The sequence below is a fragment of the Strigops habroptila genome, chromosome 2, assembly GCF_004027225.2.
Source record: "Strigops habroptila isolate Jane chromosome 2, bStrHab1.2.pri, whole genome shotgun sequence".
Lineage (NCBI taxonomy): Eukaryota > Metazoa > Chordata > Aves > Psittaciformes > Psittacidae > Strigops > Strigops habroptila.
The window spans coordinates 70,473,148-70,495,408 of NC_044278.2; the positions used below are offsets into that span (position 1 = coordinate 70,473,148).

Genomic DNA, 22,261 nt, shown 5'->3' on the forward strand with positions numbered 1-22,261 from the left:
TTAGCTTTTAAAGTCACCACCACTAGAGGCCGATGGTACCAGAAAATGTGGAAAATTAAAAGGTTAGGAAATAGCATTTATTCATTTATCAATAGAAGCTGGAAGCAACTGGCATGCTGCTTTCTATAGAAGGACGATGATAGGAAAAAGAAAAATTGCAGGTGTCTGGCTGTAGGTCTTTAGATTGGCTTCTGTAATAGCAGTATACTTGAAGTAAATTAAGAAATGCTTTAATTCATATTTGGCCTATTTTATGTTCAGCTCTTCTATAATTCCCTTTTCTCCCACACTTTTTAGGAAAAAAAAAAAAAGTCAAATAAAAATGAATTCACAGAATTCAAAAGAACTTGGAAACAAAGTCTTCAAGTTAGAGTCTGGGTTTTTAAATAGCAGTAGGCATTTTAGACTCTCCCTCTGCAATGGAATATTGCAGAATCAAATGTGCTCTTCCAGCGTTTCTGACACACATTTAAATTAATACTTTACTGACATATTTCTGGCCTGAGAATACCTAAGCACGAGGGAAAAAGTTTATGTTTCATTCCAGCTATGACCATAACGTTGCTCATGTCAGATGCTGGCAGTGGAAAAGCTTACTGAGATCATTAGAAAAAAAGGCTGCTGGAATCTGGGAAGCAGCAGCAGCTGGCAGACTGTTATAGCCTTTAAAGTTCCTACCATGGTATAAAACATTTGCAGTACTTTACCCAAGTCAAAGTACTATGTGTGAAGAGAGAAAGGGTCCGTAACAGTATGCTAAAATTGTATTTAAAAAACCAAACCAAAAAACCCAAACAAAAAACCCAAACCCATGACCTTGAAGATGCTTCCCCCACAGTCTGAATGTCAATCATTCTACCAATGCAGAAGTCTTGTTTCCATATTAATGTTCCTACTATTCCTGGCCAAAAAAAGACTGCTACACACAACTGATCTCTACAGGTATGGGCCATTGTATTGTTAAAAAAAAAAAAAAAGAAATACCAACCTTGAGCATTTAAGATAAAGCGAACAAATGCATTCGCATACCCTAACACAAAAGGTCCATACCCAAACTAAGTGCTAACAGTAAGGATTCATGTCTCTCAGCCAGAATCTAGAGCAGCCACTCACACCACTATCACTTTGAAACTTTACTTGATTTCATTCTTTTTATGCCTTCAGAGTTTTAACAGGTCATTTTCTATCAGACATAATGGATCTCACAAGCTGATACACTCATCCAAGTGAATCCTTTCCAAAATCAAGTATTCCTGAAGTTCTTGAACCCCAGTTTTGCCAAAGCATGCCAAGTAGAATGGACAACAATTGAACTGCTGCTGCTCTAAATCCTCTACAAGTTTTTATCAGCTATATGCTCATGCTGTGTTTTTCTCACACTAAATCCAACACACAGCACTGTACCAGCTACTAGAAAGGAAAATAATTCTAGCCCAGCAGTAACCAGGACAGCTCACCAGGCACACTACTTAGTATCATTAGGTGCTGCAACTGTCAGGTATGTCTACATGGTAACATCTGGCCTTAGGTCAGATCTGCCTTACGAGCCCTATCACTTACAAAACTGTAGAGAGGTGCTGCTTAAATACTTCGACATCCCCATACCCATCACCGTAAGTACTTGTTATGGTACAAAGGAAGTGAACCATGTGGCAGTTCCCCAAGGGGAGGAAAACACTGAAAAGCTGCCTATATCTGCACTGGATTAAAGGGGGCTGTAGTAAAATTACTTGTGGCTTGCACTTATTCTTTAACAAAGATCCCTAGCCTCTGCTATATTACTGAGTCACCACAGGGTGCTGGGGACCCTTACAGGAACCATACGTATGTTGGATCAAATCCCAAAGTACAGTTCACCGATAAAAAGATAGGCAGATTTCTCTCCAAATTTTAATTTCTGGCTCAGAAGACAGAACAAAACAAACACACAAACAACTTATACTGGCTAGTACGTTAACCATCTAGCTCCAGGTATTGTTTATTTGCTTGTTTTTAAATTAATAAGCTTCTGAAGTTTATCAAAAGAGATTCAAGTGCAGATGTTACTGAGGTTTATCATTAATGATTCAAGGAATGTCCAAGGATCTCCAAGATCACTGGGTGAAGCATTATTCTTTAAGGAGGTAAGGCTCTCAAAACTTGTTTAACAGTTTGGTTACTTCTGAAAGCAGATTCCAAATGTCCCCTTCATACCTAAACAAGCATTTACTTACCTGCACTTGGCGAACAACATTAGCCAACCGCTTGATACATGGATCTTCATGTTTAATAGCTTCATGAATTTCACCATCTGCTATTATACCAAATATTCTGGGAAGGTTGGAATTGTTGGGACCGAGGACAACTGGGTTGTTGCTGTTGCAACCAAAACATATTACAAATAAATTAATATTTAACTACAAAAAAAAGTAAGCATTTTCCATGTAAGCTGAGTGATTTTGAAGTATTTTATTCTAAAGCTGCTTATTTACATCTAAGTTTCACGCGGCTGAGTAAGTATACATAGCTTCATTGCCTGCTGACAGAATGTTCCCTCTCCAGTTAATATTTAACCAGCTGACTCTTTAATCAGCCCACACTTTATCAGGAAAAAGTTCTGAACTGTACAGAATGGATGACTTCCATGCAGGCAGAACTGTAAACAGCGTGACAGAAATACCCTGCCTAAAAGGGCTTGTTCCTCCCTCCCTCAGTGCTGCAAGGGGGGGGAGATTGTGTTACTGGCGTGGGGAGCACCAGTGACTGCAGCTCTCTGCCAGCACTCACAGACACAGCAAGCAAGCAGTTCTACTGCCTCTTCCCAGCCAAGTGTTGGAGTAAAGAAGTTCTGGCAACCAGGGATCTGGGTGGAAAACATGATCTACATCCAGCCCTGCTACCTACCACTGCTGGAACGCAGGGGCTGTGAATGTAGGACTGACAGAGCTCTGGGGAAGTAACATTGCAAGGCTGAGGCACATGTACAGAGCTGAGTACAAAAGCTGCTAGTACTCTAATTCCTGACTTCTACATACATGGCAGTATTATTATGGTGTCTCTACAAAATTACCAGTCCAGGGATCTCAGTTGCCACTACCACCTTGCCTTAAAGCACCAAGAGATACGAGGCATTCGCATAGCAGAAAAGACTGTAGGAAACCTAAGTTACTTCTTTTCTATTTTTCTACCAAGATATAACATGGTGTCAGCCACAACATGGCTCCTACATAGTGTGTCAGAAGCTGACATTCTTCCACGCAATTATGAAATGTAACTTGCACCCACACTACAAGAATTATCTTTTTTTCCTCCATTGACTTATGGGAGGGAGCACAAATCTAAAGAACAAGCTGTGGGACAAGATGCTTTTAGCAATAACTGAAATTATTATTACAAACTTATTAACGGAGATAGCACTGTACCAATGAATTTATCTGTATTATTTTTCTACTTCATACTTGGTTTTGTTGATACTCAAGCTTTTGGAAAGCAAAAAGGTGCAGATCTACTTTAAAAGGTTATGAAAAGGCAGCTACAAGGACATGCATGCTGCTTTTAAGTAAAAAGGCTTGATCAGTAATGCTGATATGTAAACAGAGTAACAATTTTCCTGGAATTTTCTGCAGAAGTTCCCAGCTGATCCTTTCCCATCATGTACATAAAAAAAATTCCTGGCTGTTTTATTAAAACTATACAGACATTAGTTAGCATGAGAACACTATTTAAAAAAAACAGCAACAACATAGTAGAAGGGCCAGTTCTGACATCCCAGATTCCCCTCTCCGAAGCATGTGCCAACTAAGCCGGCAGTTTCTCAGATTTGGCAAATGAATGCAAGGAAAGAGCCTGCAAACAAGCCTACTTTCTGCATTAATGTTAAGACTTTGCCTTACCTCTCAATCAAGTCACACAGATAATTGAAAGTATAAACAGCTTCTTCTTTATCTTCATGAAGTGGAAGCCATGATAACCAGTGTGGCAGGACTTCTTCAACATTTACACAGTCAGGCTTGAACTTCATTATCTTTCCTACAGCTGAAATGCAGTTCTCTGTTGCATTGACATTCTCTTTGGTTTTGGCATCTGGTGACTGAATGACTCTCACCAGCAATGGAAGCGCCTCTAATTGTTAGATAAAACAAGAAGAAAGCTTAATACACAATCAAGTTTTACGTTACGAACATTACAAATTCCATGAGACTACTGCATGGATTAAAACCAGGATCTTTTTTGTGGCCAAAGCACTAACACCCAGTCATCCCAATGTCCCACTACTTCTAGGCTCTTCACTGCTCAAAAATCGTATGAAAAAGAGATAGGTAAAGCTATGCAAGGCAACACAAGAAAACAGCTACTGCAGAAGTCTGCATCTGCTTTACAAGTTCAGAAAATCTTCCTGTCTCTCAATTGGAGATATGCAGTCTACAATCTAAAAGACATTGTAGTTTATAGTAAAAACTTAAGTAAGAGCATTATCTTTTTAATCTAACAGGTTCTAGAATCACAGGATGATGAAAAGCACCAATGGAGGGACATTCACATTAATTTGGACTGCAGTGCATGTCTACGGTGTATGCCTGCTGTACATCTAGTGCTTGTGCACACATAGATATATAAAAATATGTATGTATGTACACATACACAACTCCCACCATTAAAGGGTGCACTGGGAAAAGCTCATAGGAGAAATTTCATCTCGTGAATCCATGGGGTTTAGATGAAGAAAAAAAAAAAAAAAAGGAAAAATCAAGCATCAGGGAAAATGCCAACTTTCTTGCTAGGATAATAGCAGGTTTGGGTTTGTTTGGGGTTTTTTTTCCAAGTCATACAGGTAGCCACAAGCACGCTTCTAAGCGAAGATTAATGTCACAATTTTAGTTACTAGTATCTATGAGGACTTCAGAGCACTCTACATGCATGCAGGAACAATTGTCCTTGTGTTCTTCTGCTAAAAATATAATGCTAAAGCTGTGAAATTCTGTATCGGCACAGAAAAGAGGTTGTGGAATTGTGCAGAAAGCACACTTCAAAATAACTCCAATTACTGAGAGTGAGATCTCACACTACTTCATTTGGATGAGTAAGTAGCAGCTTTGCAGTTAAGAAATACACAATGCCACTTGCTATATCAACTTCACTGAATTAGATTTGTGAAGAATTTAGCAGCTATGGAAAAACAGAATTAACTCTAAGCTAGACAAGGATACTTTTAGGGGGCTGATAAACTTTACAGAACTGCAAAAATCCTGGTCATCAGACCTGCTAGCTTGTGTACTGAATGCAGGATAACAATGCTGGACTTTCCTGCAAAGCCGAATTTATATCACAGAAGTCTACTATGTCCAGGCAAACTGAGTTTGCATTTTGTACCTCATGTTTTTATGACTGCTGTGAGCTAAACCTCATCGGTGTTTCCTCGTACTCCTTATTATTAACTCATTATTATTATTATTAGCACATCCTCATCTATTAAAATAAATTACAAATTCATTCGTGTACATACCTAACAATCTAAAATACTTTTGAGTTGCCTGCTAATAAGCTGTATGCTGTAAACTGAAGTTATTTTGTCTAAACATCCAACTAAAGGAGAAGCCAAGTGTCTGGGTTTAATCAAAGACTATTTGTCCAAATACAAAGAAAAGGATCAAAGTTCTTACACAGTTTAAGAAGGCCAAGGTGAAGTCTAATGAATGAAAATTAAAATTAGACTTCAAGAGATGTTAAACCTCCCCAAAACTCCAAAACCAGGACTGTCTTGACCCCAGTCTCTACCCCACTAGTCTTAGAGACATAAAAACCTTATGGAGAAGTCCACAAAATACTTTTCTAGACAATTTTAAACATTAATGCTCCTCTAACGTTTCACTGCAATGTTTCCTCCCTGCTTTTTTCTATTTTTTCCTGAAAGACACCTCACCTTGATTGTCACCATGTGACAGTTACATTTATCCCTATCACATGGTTCTTATTTTCTTACATCATTTTATTCAGCTTTTGTTTAAGATTCCTGTGAAATACACATTTGAAACAGCTGACTAAATATTTGCTTTAAAAAAAAGAAAATCTCTAAGGGATACTAGTTGGTGCACAAAATGAACTTTGTTGACTGGCAAGAAGAGTGCCAGGAAACAACTGTTTCTTTAAATCCCAGATGAATTTGAAGTTTTAGAGAAACTCAAGACATTCAGAAAAAGCAAAATGTTTCTGGTAGGCATTATCATGCTAATTTCATTTCTTAGTCACAGAAATCAGGCTCCTTTTCATATAATGGGAAAGCAGAGTACCACATTAGTTATTAGTATTCTAGGCTACTCTTAATACAGGTCACTTGTATAATTTTTACAGGTATTGAAAGGGTTTTGCATTAATATGTAACCACATTAGTATTAATCAACAGAATTCAGCACCAGAAATGCTACTACACAGAACATTATTAAAATCCCAAGGAATTCCCGTATGAAGACAGGCTGAGAGAGTTGGGGCTGTTCAGCCTGGAGAAGAGAAGGCTGCGTGGAGACCTCATAGCAGCCTTCCAGTATCTGAAGGGGGTCTACAAGGATGCTGGGGAGGGACTCTTCCTTAGGGACTGTAGTGGTAGGACAAGGGGTAATGGGTTCAAACTTAAACAGGGGAAGTTTAGATTAGATATAAGGAAGAAGTTCTTTACAGTGAGGGTGGTGAGGCACTGGAATGGGTTGCCCAGGGAGGTTGTGGATGCTCCATCCCTGACGGTGTTCAAGGCCAGGCTGGACAGAGCCTTGGATCACGTGGTTTAGGGCAAGGGGTCCCTGCCCATGGCAGGGGGGTTGGAACTAGATGATCTTAAGGTCCTTTCCAACCCTTACGATTCTATGATTCTATGACATCACTAACCATCACCAGTCTGCCACAGAGGTTACACTGGCAATCCACTTCACTGCCAAAGGGAAGAGACCTCATTAACCAAAAGGCCAGCAAATTATTCTCCTCCCCAGTCCCCACATCCCACATTCAAACAGCTTTATCATAGAATCACAGAATGGTTTGGGTTGGAAAGGACCTTAAGATCATCCAGTTCCAACTCCCCTGCCATGGGCAGGGACGCCTCACCTAGACCATGCTGCCCGAGGCTTGATGCATGTACGTACCTGTGCAAAAAGGACGATAGCTGTCTCCACCAAATTGTGCCATAACTCCAACACCATAGGCAGCTGCTTGCCTAACCTCTGGGCTGTTGTCACATATTGACTGGAGCATTGGCCTCAGGAAGTATTCGGCGTACTTGAACGAGGATGGGCTGCAGTGCTCTACAATATCGTCAAAAATGCACAGCCCCCACTGCCTGTCTGGCCATGGCCTATGTGGACACTGCATCAAAACCAGGTAATATTTAAGCCACCTTAAAACTGGTATTTTTTGTACAGTCAGCAATTAGATCAACAGAACAATCACGGTAACAGTGGTCTAGTAATTGTGTTAAAATCCTCCTGGATTAAATTTAATCCTACAAACACACAATTTTCTGTTGTGATACTTGCAGTGATACCATAAACAAACCAAAATCCAGGTGAGTATCTGAGCTAATTACAAAAATTTTAGGCTAAATACCTCTATTTCATACTCCATTACCCATTTCAGTTCCAATTTTTCCCACTAGTCTGCAATACTCTTTTGACCCTCTTTTTGAAATCCATTTTAGAGAGTATCAGACACTCCCAGGCAAATTAAATTTCTCAAAATAGGTGTGTGTCAATGATCCTCAGTTTGAGAACACACAAATTAGAAACAGCACAGCAGTGGTGCTGTTCAAAAAGCATAAGGTAACAACTTTGTACTTGATCCAGAATAAACTTTCAACTGCCTCTAATTTGTAAAACAGTAACTTCTACGTTCTATCTACCAAGTTCTTTAAGATTCCAGTATGTTTAAGATTCCAGCCCTATCAACACATCAGAAAATATAATCCAAGTCAAAATAAAAGCAAGCCAGGTACTTACAATTAGGTTGACAATTAGTGGAAGTAGCCTTTCAAACCACGGCAGTACCTTCTCCTTATAACTGCTGAATATTGAGTGCAAAATGTCCGATACTTTAGTCAAAACATAAACGTCATTGTCATCCTGATGAGAAAAGGATACAACTCACGTTAAGACTACTGATTTTTAAAATAGTTGAAGTCACATGAAATGCCAAGATGTCTAAACTAACGGAATGAAGATCGATGATTTGGTTTTGTAAACCCAGTCTTCTAATGTCCACTATTTTTCAACTCTTGATCTAATCACAAAAAGATAGAATAGTTTGGGCTAGAAGGGACCTTAAATACCATCTAGTTCCAACCCCCCCTGCGATGGGCAGAGGCACCTTCCACTAGACCAGGTTGCTCAGAGACCCATCTAACCTGGCCTTGAACGCTGCCAGGGATGGGGCAGCCACAGCTTCTCTGGGCACCCTGTGCCAGTGTCTCACCACCCTCACAGGGAAGAGCTTCTTCCCATTATCTGATCTAAATCTCCCCTCTGTCAGTTTAAAGCCATTCCCCCTTGTCCTGTCTCAACATGCCCCTGTCAAAAGCCCCTCTCCAGATTTCTTGTCGGCTCCTTTAGGCACTGGAAGGCTGCTGTAAGTTCTCCCCAGAGCCTTCTCTTCTCCAGGCTGAGCAACCCCAACTCTCTCAGCCTGTCTTCACAGAAGAGGTGCTCCAGGCCTCTGATCATCTTTGTGGCCCTCCTTTGGACTTCCTCCAACAGGTCCATGTCTGTCTTGTGTTGGGGGCTCCAGAGCTGAACGCAGCACTGCAGGTGGGGTCTCACAAGAGCAGGGTGAGAATCACCTCCCTTGTCCTGCTGGTTGCACTCCTTTCAATGTAGCCCAGAATATGGTTGGCTTTCTGGGCTGCAAGCTCACAGTCCTGGCTTATATGTAATTTTTCCATTAACCAGTATCCACAAGTCCTTCTCCACAGGGCTGCTCTCAATCCATTCACCCCCCCAGCATGTACTGATACTGGGGATTGCCCTGAACCAGGTGCAAGACTTTGCATTTGGCCTTACTGAAGTTCATGAGGTTCACACTGGTCTACTCCTCAAGCCTGTCAAGGCCCCTCTGGATGGCATCTTTCCCCTTAAGTGCATTAACGCACCACTCAGCTTGGTGTCATCTGCAAACTTGCTGAGGAGGTACTCAGTTCCACTACCTACATTGCTAATAAAGATATTGAACAGTATTGGTGCCAGCAGAGACCCCTGAGGGACACCCCTTGTTACTGATCTCTATTTGGATGTTGAGCTACTGAATGCGACTTTTTGGACATGGCCATCCAGTCACTCCCTTGTCCACCGAATAGTCCTTCCATCAAATCTGTATCTCTCCAATTTAGTAACAAGAATGTTCTTGTGGGACCATGTCAAAGGTCTTAAAAAAGTCAAGACAGATGACATCAGTTGCTCCTTCTTAATCCATCAATGCAGTCACTCCATCATAGAAGCCATTAGATTATTTGGGCATGATGTGCTCTTTGCGAAGCCACATCAGCTGTCTCTAATCACATCCCTGTCTTCCATGTGCCATGACAGAGCTTCCAGAAAAACCTATTCCATGATCTTACTGGGCACAGAATGAGACTGACTGGTTGGTAGTTCTCAGGGTTCTCCTTTATACCCTTCTTAAAAATGCAAGTCGATCGCCGGTACTCAGTTGTGAAGGACGTGAAGGTTTGTTTCAGGGGCAGAAAAATTCCAGCAAGACAAACACTGTCTTGTGCAAATTTACTGCTTCAGTGGATTCCCTTTACAGAAGATAGAAGGTCCTTTTCCTCTTTTGTACCTTACAGATACTATAACAAGCTTTTATTGAAAAGTAAATGGATAACTGCTTTTGTGACAGAAGATTGTAGCAAAAAATGTAAGAAATATTAATCCTCTCCTCTTACCACTGAACTTCATTTTTCACCTTGCTCAATTATGGCATCAAACTGTGAAGTAAAGATCCTTAGCTCAGATCCAGCTATCAATTCATATTACAGCTGCAAGCAAGGATTGTTCCCTGGACACACTTCCATTTGGAAAGCCCTTTAATTTTGTTTTAAAGCAAGTTCTGTTGTATTTGGCATGGCTCTTTTAATCGGTTTATACTTTAACAGGCAGGGAAACAGAATACAGCTAGTTTCTGGTCCCTAGTGAGAAACTAGTAAGTATTTCTCATGTAAGAGGCAGCTTCTCAGAAGGATATTTAAAACCTCCCTGGTTGGACAACTTCTGCACTGTCAAGGCATAATTCAAGCAATAACTCTGGAACATACACACAAATGAAAATAGAAGAAGAGAACTGCTACAGCACACCACAAGGTCCACCTGGCCTGCTATTGCCTGTTTACTAATAGCCAATAACAGATGCTCAGGGGGAAGAGTTTAGCATATGCCTTTCTCTATCACACCAGCAGTTTAGTTATTGCCTAAGCTAGGGCTGTATCTGGATATCTTACAGAACTTCTGTTTGAATATCTTTTGTGACTTCTGTACTCCCTTATATTTCTGCTGCCTTGAGGTAAGGGCTACATAAACACATTCTGGGACCAAAGGTGTATATCCATTACCATATGGATAAAAGGTGTATGTCCATTACCATGGACAGAGCCTTGAGCCACGTGGTTTAGGGCAAGGTGTCCCTGCCCATGGCAGGGGGGTTGGAACTAGATGATCTTAAGGTCCTTTCCAACCCTTACGATTCTATGATTCTATGATTCTATATGCTAATTCTGTCCATATGGCAAATGACATTCTGGTCCCACTCCTACTTTCACAGGATAATGCAGACACGTCTTCCTTGCAGTCTTTAAAAAAAAATCAGCAAGGTCAAATAGAAATTAAAGCATTTTTAAAATGCCTTGCCACTCTGTTGCAGAATATGGATTCAGCTGTTCTGAAACTGCTGCTTGCTAGCATTTTCTCTCATTATCAGTACAGAGTGACACATAAGATAAACTGCTTAACTCACTGTCTACAAGAATGAACAGTAAAGCAAATAAGAAAGAAAAAACAGGAAAGGCTCTTGGCTCAGAACTTGAGTTTTGTTATTTTTTTGATCCCAAGTAGCATGTAGGTGCCAGAAATCTATCCTTCTGAATGCTGGCCTAATGTTCCCAAAGGAAAGGGGCTCAAGAACTGCATTGTTATTTTAGAAAGTATTTACATATGGGTGCATGATCTGTTAAGATAAATTCTGGAGTCTGTATCCAGGTTAAACTCATGTGAACAAGCTTCACAATTCAGCTTCACAAGCTTCACACCTGCATTGTGGCAAAAAAAAAAAAAAAAGTTCTAGTTCTTAAATTTACTGAGCATCCTTTACATCTCACGTCATAAGCAGCAGTGACTTCTTATGCTTTACTACTCTCTCCATACCAATGATGATTTAACAGAACTATTGTACCTCTTCTACAGTCACCTCCACTTCAAACTAAAAAGTCAGTTTGGCATCTTAGCGGAGAAGCGGTCACTTTGGTATTCTCTCATAAGCAAACACATTTTGCTAGCTATTCATCCTGCTGTCCTCCTCTGACACTATTTTAGGTCTATTCTTTTTGAGACAGGCTCCTAACCTGACACGTCAGAGTATGCTCAAGGTTAAGAGCCACGTACGTCATAAGGCACAAAGAAAAAGGAAGTCAGCAGGGCTACGCTTTAGATAATCACCAAATAGTCTGCTGTAAAGTGCTGCATTAAAGTCATCTGAGAATTGTTTGAGAGGATTAAGAAAATGAAGAGCCATATCCTGAACTTCCTCCTTCAGTATAGCAGACAAGGAAACATTCTGTATTTTCTAATTCACTCATGCAGTGTGACCTTTCTCTTGCTGGAAGTTTTGAAGGAATATGGTAACATACATTCTTCCAGAAAGAAATAATTCTGCAGATGCACTATGCTTTAACTGAGTAGCATAGCATATCCATGTAATGTATTTTCATCCTGGTGCTCTGTGAGTGGAAAAGCTCCCCAGACAAACTCACCTCATCTTGTAATGACTCTTCAACTTGTTCATCATAGTCTTCATCTTGTCTTTTCACTAAATTAAAAAACAAGTATTAAACTACTACATTTCTACATAAAAATCCCATGAAAGGGAAAAAAAAAAGGAAAAAAGAGAAAAAAAAGATGCAGAAACAGATTTAGAAAATAGGAAACAATAGCTGAAGATGTAACAGGAATTATGTCTTTAAGAAGCTTCAAAGAGCTTTCACAGAGAAACAAGAAGTATAATGAGACAGCTCAGTTTAAGAATGCATGTAAAAGCACATGAAATAGAAATAAACACACCAGCTTCTCCGGAAGGACAAGAAAAATGCATAGACATAAGAAGCTACCATTGCTTTAAGAAAACTGCAAAGATGAAAAAAAGCACCCCCAAAACACAGAAATGACAACAGCATAGACATGTGCACTGTCTTCAAGTAAATCTGTCCATCAGCTTTTGATTCAACTGCAGAATTTCTGCAAATGATGCCATCTTCATCCTCCCAGAGCTCACAAGTATAACTCATGGATTCTGTTGTTTCAAAGCCCAATTACCTTACATAAATATTCAAATTAAAGAAATCTGAACTAAGCTTTTTTTGTGTTCAGAAATTATTAGGAATCCTGCTTTAAAGAACAGCCATTATCACATGTCAACAGGAATTTGTGTTAATTTACCCTGTCTTAGTTCTTGGTTTTTAAAGTGCTCTTCTAGTTTTCCTTTCAGTATTCCTCCAAGTTCTTCAAAGTGTTCGTTGTTAAGGCATCCATCTCCCATTACATCAATGCACTAGTGAAATAAAATGGTATTTTTTTCAGCTGTAAGTTACATGAGCAGTCTCAATGAAATCTAAGCACACAGAATATTAATACATGCTCTGCTTTAAGTGATCATTAGCAGAAATGATACATTCATACTGTAATCAATGCTCAAATTACACAAGGCAGGCATAGTATCACTGCACATTCCATGCACAGAACTTCAGTGGTTTCTGGTTAAAAATGAACAAATTCAGTAATTATTTTAGGTTAATACTTCAGTATGTTGGTTCTTGCAAAAAAAAAAAAAAAAAAAAAAGTACAACTAAGTTTTTCAATCAGCTATAACATTTACAGTCAAACCCAAACTCACAGAGGAAGCTTTGCAATTCTTCCAGCCATTTAAATGAACATCAAACTCATGTCCTTTCTTCCTGTAAAAACCTATGCACAGTAGCACCACAAAAGTTGTAAGGAAGAAGTTACCTTTGCAAAAGAATGCATTATTTCTGAGAGGACATCTGAATCTGGTTCTGTCCCAATGGCTTTGATGAGCGCATCACACATGAAGTGCCACATCTGTGTGAGGTACTCTGGCCCACGAACCCTAGCACACTCAAGAAGCAGGGGCATCGACTCTGCTGCTGCCACTCGAACACGTTTCATTATTAAGGAAATAAAACAACCAAGGCCAACACAAAGTGCTTAGAATTTAAGCACCCACCACCATAATGAAGTTATTAGTTTTCTACCTGAAATCTAATTTTTTTTTTTATTACAGTCCAGTGTACTTGATTTCTTAATTCAAAACAGATTAAAACCATAGGAAAATTAAACTTTAAGTTGTTTCAAGCCTGTTTCAGGCCATGAGAGAAAAGCTACTCAAGTTCTCCTTCACTTTGTAGGCACAAACACTACTTTCTCTACTGCTTTCTTTTAAGATTATAGACATGCTTATTTAAAAAGAAACTAGGGAAAAAAGTAGGATACATTGCATCAAATAGCGTGTAAAGCAATGTTCTCAGAAATAAGTTCTGCTATAAAGCAACAGAATATTTTAACACTAATACTTTCAATACATTAAGGAAAACAGTAAGCATGACTTTTGATTCTTCCAAACTAAGTTTCTGTTTTCACAGTAGAATTTGTTAATAGGATATCATCGTGGAAATAGAACTTCAACAAAGGAACCATCAGCTTTACAACTTGTTCTGTGTACTCCACAAATCCTTCTTTTAGCTCTTTTGCATAGCAAACCTGAAAAACAAAGCATGGAAATACCACCTTTAAGGAAAAATACTGTTACGAATGTTTTTTCACCCATGTAATGGTGAGAAAGATTGTTAAAAGTTTAAGTTTTTTAAAATTTATTTCTTAAAGCATGCAATAATCCATTTACTTAGCCCCTCCACTGTGGTATTTTAAGAAACCCTGATAGCACCATGAGTTCTCAGAGTCTTAGAAGAGACAAGTATTTTTCAAGCCAAATTCAAACATCAATATTTGCAAAAAGGATCTACTCTTTAACATCTCAAATTCTTTAAAAGTTTTGCTAACAAAAGGAAAACAATCTGTTTATCTTCAGAATTGAAGCTGCAAAATAAAGGAACTATTTTTAATCAAGCAAGCCACACACAATGAATTGTCTGAAATCTACCTGACGTATGACGCAAAGAAAAACAGAACTATTTCATTTGATACTATAAAGAATATTTTCCTTACAAATTTTGGCTTCAAACTTGATTGTCCAGCAATACCAAAACTGTCCTATTACTCACCAGCATCTGGCATGCAGTTGCTTTTTCTTCAAGGCCTGCAGTTTTAATTCCAAAACTTTGCTGATCTCCTAGATTTACAAATTCCCAACCATCATCATCACTCATATTCTCCATATCTTGTGCTATAATACAGAGAAATAAATATATAAAAGTCCTACAATATTATTTATTTCAGTATTTTTTTTTCCATGCAAAACATGATTTTAAACCTACTGTCTAAAAGAGCTACTTCAGGTTTAATGGATGCAGTCTTCATTAAAGGTCCCATGACAACAGGAAGGTACTGCTGAAATTCCTTTCCAAGAATTTTACACATTCTGGCCCATGCTGAGATCATGTAAGAAATCTGTAAGAGAAGAGTCAGAATTTTCATGTCCCACACTTGATTTTAATGCCTACTTAAAAGGAATGCATAAAAGAAGAATATTAAATAGGACTTTTTAAAAGAATTTGTCAGCAGTGCATAAAACTTATTTCAAAGAGAAGAACTCATCCAATGTGCCATCCATACAAAAATGAATCTTCAAAAGACATGTCCCCAGTCTTTATTCGTAACAATGCACTAACAGTACCTCGGATCAAAGTCACTATATATGTAAAAATGTGACTGCATCAGATGTACTTGTAATGCAACCATGACTGTCTTCAAAAGTAAACTTTTTTCCTGAAATGAATCATTCCCTAAATTTAAGTGATACCACTGAGCCATATGCCTGAAAATAACAAACAGAGCAAAAAAGAGAGCAGCACTGTGCTTTCAGGAGTATTTGTTTTCAAATGGACAAGTCAAAATAGCACTCCACTCATTAGAACAGCTGTCTAACAAGTCTCGTTGAACTATTTATATGGAGGTGACACCAAAGGAATAGGTCATACACGGCCAAAAAAAGTAGTTAGTAATAAACAAGGAATGATCACCCACATGCTGAAATTCCTTCAGCAAATATAGATCCTGGAAGTGTCATTTCCTAAACACACTTCTGTGAAAGAGTCTAAGGCCATCTTAGGGCAATCAATCCCAATTTCTGTAAGACATGCTGAACAATTAGCCTGAAGGTGTAATTGGGGAAGGGGGGGGCAGAAACATCACATGTACAAAGAACGTTTTTAATATTAACCAACAAGTTATGCACTGTAATTTTAACATACCTGTGGATCATCATCTTCTAGATCACTGAAGTCTGTTTGTGTCTTCAATAACAGCTGCATTACATCTGATGCATCTTGCATAAACTAGATATAAGAAACAACTACATGTTTTTAAAGGCAAATTAAAAGGGTACTTTTCAGAGACTTAAATGGTCACTTAAATTGTTTGGTGTTAAGTCCAGCACACTGTCATGACACAACTTGAAGCTAGAAACAGACCGAAACGCAGAAAAAAATGAAAACAAAAGGTCTTTTTCTGGAAGCATGACCAAGTCATTCTTGTCTTTAGTTTCACTGTACCTCTGTTCATACACTTGAAAGCAGAGGAATATTTAAATAAAACACTATTTAAGCAAATCCTGACACTCTGACAATTCTAACTTCCCCAGATATCCTCCTTACTACTTTGACTCCTTTATGGAACTGGGACAAAAGCTGACAGCATGAGCTACTTACTCACGAGCTCCTAAAGTTCTAGGTCACATCAGATGCCCCAGTGATGTTACACCTCCCCTCTTTTCATTCCCCATGTTCCCAGTAGTCCTCTAACAATAATTTATGAAACATTAGCTATGTTTCAAATCTGTTTAAAATTTAGTTGCATGAATGGTAAGTTTACTACTAGTCCTTCTACGTCAAAGGAAAGAGCTAGTAATTGGGGGGGGGGGAGGATTTTAGCATTTTTGTACTGTATACATCACATTATTTTACTTTGAAATGCTATTTTGTTTTCTTCACTCAGTAAGATGAAAGTGTGTAAACCATAATGCAAACTTGCTATCAGAACACCACTTACATTGTCCTTCACAGTTGTTTCTTGGTATGTTTGCAGAAACATGTTTTAACCGAAAAATGAAAAAATCCCTAAACCTGCCAAATACGTCAAACCTCATTACAAATGAGTACTTCTAGTTCTATTACAAGCATATTTAAACTTTCCAGGCATCTGCACACAGAAACCATGCTGAGTTTCCTGCAAACTACATACATTTTACCAGCCATTCTGACACTGCCTAAATGAGATGATCCCGTATTTCTCAAGGCAGAAAAACACCTCATATGAAGAGGAAAAAAAAAAAAAAAAAAGGGTGCTTTCAACACTGTGCAGTGTGACAAGACTAACTCAGGCTGAAATATTTTCACAGGATTCTATTAGGAATTTGTGAATCTAAACAGTAAGACAGTCACCTCAAATGAGAACAGGAAGACAAGCACAGAAATCCGCAACAACATAGCTGTACGTATAACAAGTGAATCTATTAATTCAATGTTAACACTGCAAAAAAAGGGCATTTTAAAGTATATATAGACCATTAGATAAGATTTAAGCTTACCTTTTCTTTACCAACAGCAAGACCAATCAGGCTGATGCATTCAATAGTCTTTCCTCGTAAAAGTCTTAATTCCTTCTGAACGGCATTCTCAACAATGTGTTTTAGAGAGGGCATAAATAAATCATAGTAGGGAACAAACTTCTCCTCTGCTGTATCTGCAACTGACGCAATTGAAGTCACAACTTGCTCCAAAACTAGCTTAGTGCCTTTCTGTATCAACTTGGAAAAAGGAAGAATAAAATGTTATATTTCTACTGCACGTTCTTTACTGAAAAGCATGCCAAATGTAAAAATCTGCTCTTGTATGTCCTAAGTATGTCAGTTTAGACCAACATCTGCAGCTATGTTGGTCCAACATCTGCTTATTTCAGAGGTCTTAGTTCAGCTATACTTATTCCCTGTGACAAGCTTACCCTCTGTGAAACAATTTGTTCAGTATATTATACCTCTTGTAATTTTATCACCATAGTGGAATGAAGATGCTTCACTAGATTATCCAAATATGGAATAAGCAGCGACTTGGGACAATCTTCAGTGAAGTTTATGAGTGCTGCAGCTGCATGGGCTTGAACACGCTGGTTGCCTTGATCCTCCATGGTTTGCAGAAGAGCTGCTATCACCTAAAGAAGAAATGTTTATTTCCAGAGAATAAGTTTCTGAAGGGGACATACTTTTACTACTTCCCTCCCCCCCATTGCACTACTTGCCTTCTCATGAAATTTCTTTTGAAAACCAGGTGCGAAGTCAGTTGCCATTTGTCCGATAGCATTACAAGCAGCGTATCTTACTCTCGGATGCTGAAAAAGTATTTCCCTCAAATAGTTAACCAGTATCATAAGAGAAGAAATGAAAACATTTTGAAATAATTAATAAACTTATACTCACAGGATCCTGAAGGAACAGCAAAACGAAATTAACTATCTCATTTAAAATTCCCTCCATCTGTTGATGGCAACCTTCTCCAATGGCCGAGAGAGCCATCAAGCCAGCATGCCTGTATTTCCAGTCAGCTACAGAGGAGTGAAAATTAAAATAAATGTTACTCATTTTGGAAACTAAAAAGACGAAAATAAACCACCTTTTTGAGGGGCAACAGGAGGAAGAAGAATGAAGAACAGAAGTGGGAAGGAAAATTAATGCATCTACTTGATTTGTTAAATATTTTTCACTTTTCCTCATTCTTATCTCCAGGGATGCACAAAAATTTGAGTATCTAATCCAGGCCAAATCCAGACCTAGAAAAAAAGAATTCTTCACTGCCGATACAAGTATGTACATAGTTCTAACACCTGGAACCTGCATGTTAATTAAATGAGGTAAAGCAGGGAAGCATCAGGACAGGATTTCTTTTTCCCTTTCCCATAATACAAAAAAAAAAAAATAATAAATATATATATCTCAAAGCAGCCTATGAGCCTATTTCTTCCTCTTTAGGTCAGGAGGGGAAAAAGGTCTAGAGAATCAAATATCTGAATTTAAAACAAATAAATGATCAGTACTAAACTTTTCAGCAGTTTCCCCTAGACAGTTTAAGAACAGTAACATTCCATCTAGAGATGTAAGGTTTTCCCTGCCTCCGAGTCCTATTAGTCTACTCTCAGGCTAGTGGGTATTGTTGAAATGGATCTTTCACGCACCTCTCCCTTTATTTTAGGCAAGGGAAACGTGTGAGAAACTCTGAAGGTGGGTTTTTTGGTGGCATTTTGGTTTTTTTTTTATGTTTTGGTTTTGTGGGGTTTTTTCGGGGGTTTTTTGGGGTTTTTTTCTTTTCTGTTTTGTTTTGGTTTGGTTTTTTTTTCAGAATCTCTCTGTGCTTCTGTGCTATAAAACATGGAGTTACAGAAAAGAAAATCAGAGGAACAAATGGGTTTATCAAATGACTTGTAGTGAAGGCGCATAACAGAACTTCCTTCCTGAAATAATGCAAGATTTCATCATTCCTGATTATTTATTATTAAATTTCTGCAATGAAGAACACAACAGTTCAGAGCATGGGAATCCTGACAGTTCAACTTCTATTTCATGAGGATGAGATGAAATATCACCTTGAGAGAAGGCACGGAGAGGAAGTAGTTTATTTTGCACTATTTAAGTTCATTGGATGTTCCTAGTTAAGCCTGCAGCTCTTGCTACTCTAACTGTGCTAGTATTAGCATGCAATCCAGACTTGAAATTAATGATTCTACAAAACAAAATGCAATGGTGTTTGGACCATCTGGCCAACCCAGTTGTTCTAAATTATTATTTCAGTAAACATTTGTGAGAAAAATGGTTCACAGCATTTAAAGCTGAAATGTATAAAAGATACATCAAGTAGCGAAGCATGAAGATTTAAGAGGTATCAAAGGTTCTGGAAAAGACAGAATTGTAAAAAAAGAAAATGAAGCTACTTACGATTCTGAAGCATTTGCATAATATGTTCTTTAATCATAGGTAAAACAAGTTTTCCTCCGAGGCCACATGCCATCCTGTCCAGTGCACTCTCACCAGCAACTGCATTGCTAAATATCAGTTACAGAAACATCAGTGGTTTGATATCTACAACAAAACAAACAGTCCGGCAGGGCACAGAATTGCCCCTTCCTGCAGTTCTAGTCTTCAAACCTTTGCCATCTGAACACACAAGAGCCTCCATAAGTAAATAACGCATACCCAAACCTAAAAGCATACACACTAGTCACAAAACAGTTAGTTACCCTCCATTGAAACATCTATTACCTGTAACATAGTGATCAAGTCTAGTAGCAAAGAAACTTGGGCCTTACTAGCACTGAAGACGTAGACTGAATTTTGCAACCATAACACACACCTAGAAAGCTGAAACTAAATTTGCAATGAATTAACCAATAAAACTGGCCATCATCTTTTTGTCATGAGAACACGAACCAGTTCAGACTTGCTGTGAATTAGGTGAACCTGTAGAATTCAAGCTTTGGCACATAAGAGACCTTTCTTGCATGGCTGCAGTATCAATAGTTTAGCAATATGTTCTCTTGTCAATGACTCAGGCAGAAAACATCCAGTCCTGGTGAGAAATCAGTGGCCCTCAGCCAGTTCCGGAACTGAGAATCACCTAACATTATCTGTGTGAAGTGACTTGTTCCACCCAATAAAAATATTCCCCATAACTACAGTTACAGTCCAGGTATAGCTAGCACTGTAATAACATATGGATATTACAGTCCATCCTAGACACTGATGGAATAGCTGATGGAATAGCTGAGTAATGGTTCAGAAAGGGATGAATCTCCCTCTTCTTTCATGTATCAGTTAGCTGGGTCACAAATAGAAGTCTTCAAATTATTATGCTTGAATCCCCAGTATCATTACAAACCATGAACAGTCTAGAAAATCAGATGCTGTGAACAGCAGTGTTTGTGCAAAGATATTAATGATATTGTAATTTTTCTTCTGATTAGTCATGTTCAAATAAACAGACACATCATGAGGAGGGCAACAGAGCAGGGACACCGAGGTTTAGATTGGAGCAAAGTCACTAACGTTAATGGCAGCTTTTGTGTGAAATTATATTCTTTGAGCTCTTTCCTCTCACCATTGATTCATACATTCAGTTTGAGGAAATAAAGATAGTCTATCTTAGAAAAATGGCCACATACCTCCCTGCAGTGTTTGCAAGGCTTTTGACAGGAAAAGAGGAAGCTAGATTAACCTTTTCCTCCTTTAGAATTCCACTGCTCTATGAATTCAGAGCAACAAAAACCTGGAAATGCTAAAATATTCCCTGCAGCTTTTGTGTAGGATGACTCACATCCCCCTTAGATCTGAACACACCCTACCTAGGCTACAGCCTGACGATCATTAGCCTGTTTCTTGGACTGCACAGAAATGCCAGTCTTCTTAAGATGCTACAAAGACTCAAGCACGCGGAGAGGTCAGCATGAACATCAGCTAATCGACAACTCTCCACAAAAGTGGGAAATAGACAGCAACATGAGTGAGAAAAAACTGCCAGAACACACACCATCACCAGAGACTAGCCGATGTCCAGTATTTTGTGTCTAAGCCTCAAGCTCCCCTATTACTTCAAGGTCCAAAGGAGCTACATTTCTCCTTCAGGCTAAGGTGGCCAAGCATAACTTGCTTTCTGATCTTTGCTCACTCTACTTGAAACTTGTAACAAAAAAATAAAAGAAAAAAGGGGGGGGGTGGAATTTTCACTCTAAAATCCATAGGCAGCAAACTTGTGTTTAGAAGCACTACGTTACTCTGCTGACAATAAAGACAAATTGGCATGCCTCAAGTGGATGATTCAGAGCACTTACTAAGCTGCCTAAAACAGGATATCTGAATAAACTCCACACCCTGAAAGGCTTGATGAGGATTTGAACTTAAATATTCTATTTCCTCTTGAAATTTAGCTGAATGAAAAGATTCAAATACTTGACAAACCTGAATGCAGCAGTGTCTGACAGTTCTACCTGTATAGCAAAATTTCAAAGTTGAGGAAACTAAACTGCTTAAAAGGGTGAGATGGGGAAGCAACAAGAGCTTACTTTCAATTCCACAATCAAGTGGAACAAAAAACCAGTATTCCAAGTCAAGCAGAACTTAAATGGCTTCTTCCACAAATTCCTATGCTTTGGTTTTCAAGTGTCTTTACATGCCTGATATCTAGTAGAAATCACTATATGGTTCCGTGGTAAATCAATGTCTCTTCTACTGCCTATCTTGCTATGTGCCGCAGAACACTTCTCAACGTGTTCTGTGGCAAATTGTTTCAAAACACTAATTACATCTGAGCCTTGAAGGAGTTGCCAGATGTGGCAAAAAAAGTGCCTAGACTGGTAAATGAACATCCCTGTCTTTACAGAAGTCTGGAGATAGTTATCTCCTACACATTTCTGCTTCTGCTTCATTCTAACTGTATTTGGCCAAGAGCAGATATAACAGGATGCTGTAGACAAATCAGTTATTCTAGTGAAAATCTGGAGCAAGCTACAAAGCACACAGGAATAAGCAAATCAGAAAGACTGGACATCTTTAGTAGATCTTTCTTGCCCAAGATACAGCAAGATAAACTACTGCTAGCAAGGGATTTAAAATAATAGCAAAATCATATTTTTGAGCTAGATGAAATCCAACAAGGAATTCCATTATGCATTCTTATGTTCTTTCAAAGATAGGCAGCTTTTCTCTTTAACATCATCTTTTCAAGGGCACAGATACAGAAAAAGATGAAGAGATTGGATGTAGATGATTAAACAGGTCAGCGGCTCTCAGCTTTGGCTCCAGCTAACTTTAGGATAAG

The 22,261-nt window shown here is 38.7% G+C and overlaps 1 protein-coding gene across 1 annotated transcript in view; it reads right to left on the reverse strand.

Moving 5' to 3' along the window:
* Window positions 1-22,261, reverse strand: part of IPO5 (importin 5) — a 44,378-nt gene that overhangs the window by 1,380 nt on the left and 20,737 nt on the right. The window contains exons 10-25 of the mRNA XM_030473615.1: window positions 19,387-19,493; window positions 17,878-18,002; window positions 17,700-17,789; window positions 17,439-17,612; window positions 16,993-17,211; window positions 15,659-15,742; window positions 14,723-14,855; window positions 14,510-14,631; window positions 13,892-13,988; window positions 13,218-13,390; window positions 12,651-12,762; window positions 11,969-12,024; window positions 7,959-8,081; window positions 7,110-7,329; window positions 3,873-4,101; window positions 2,214-2,355 (exon numbers count right to left, since the gene is read on the reverse strand). Coding sequence (XP_030329475.1) covers window positions 2,214-2,355; window positions 3,873-4,101; window positions 7,110-7,329; window positions 7,959-8,081; window positions 11,969-12,024; window positions 12,651-12,762; window positions 13,218-13,390; window positions 13,892-13,988; window positions 14,510-14,631; window positions 14,723-14,855; window positions 15,659-15,742; window positions 16,993-17,211; window positions 17,439-17,612; window positions 17,700-17,789; window positions 17,878-18,002; window positions 19,387-19,493 — 2,206 coding nt within the window. The remainder of the gene's footprint in view (window positions 1-2,213; window positions 2,356-3,872; window positions 4,102-7,109; window positions 7,330-7,958; window positions 8,082-11,968; window positions 12,025-12,650; window positions 12,763-13,217; window positions 13,391-13,891; window positions 13,989-14,509; window positions 14,632-14,722; window positions 14,856-15,658; window positions 15,743-16,992; window positions 17,212-17,438; window positions 17,613-17,699; window positions 17,790-17,877; window positions 18,003-19,386; window positions 19,494-22,261) is intronic.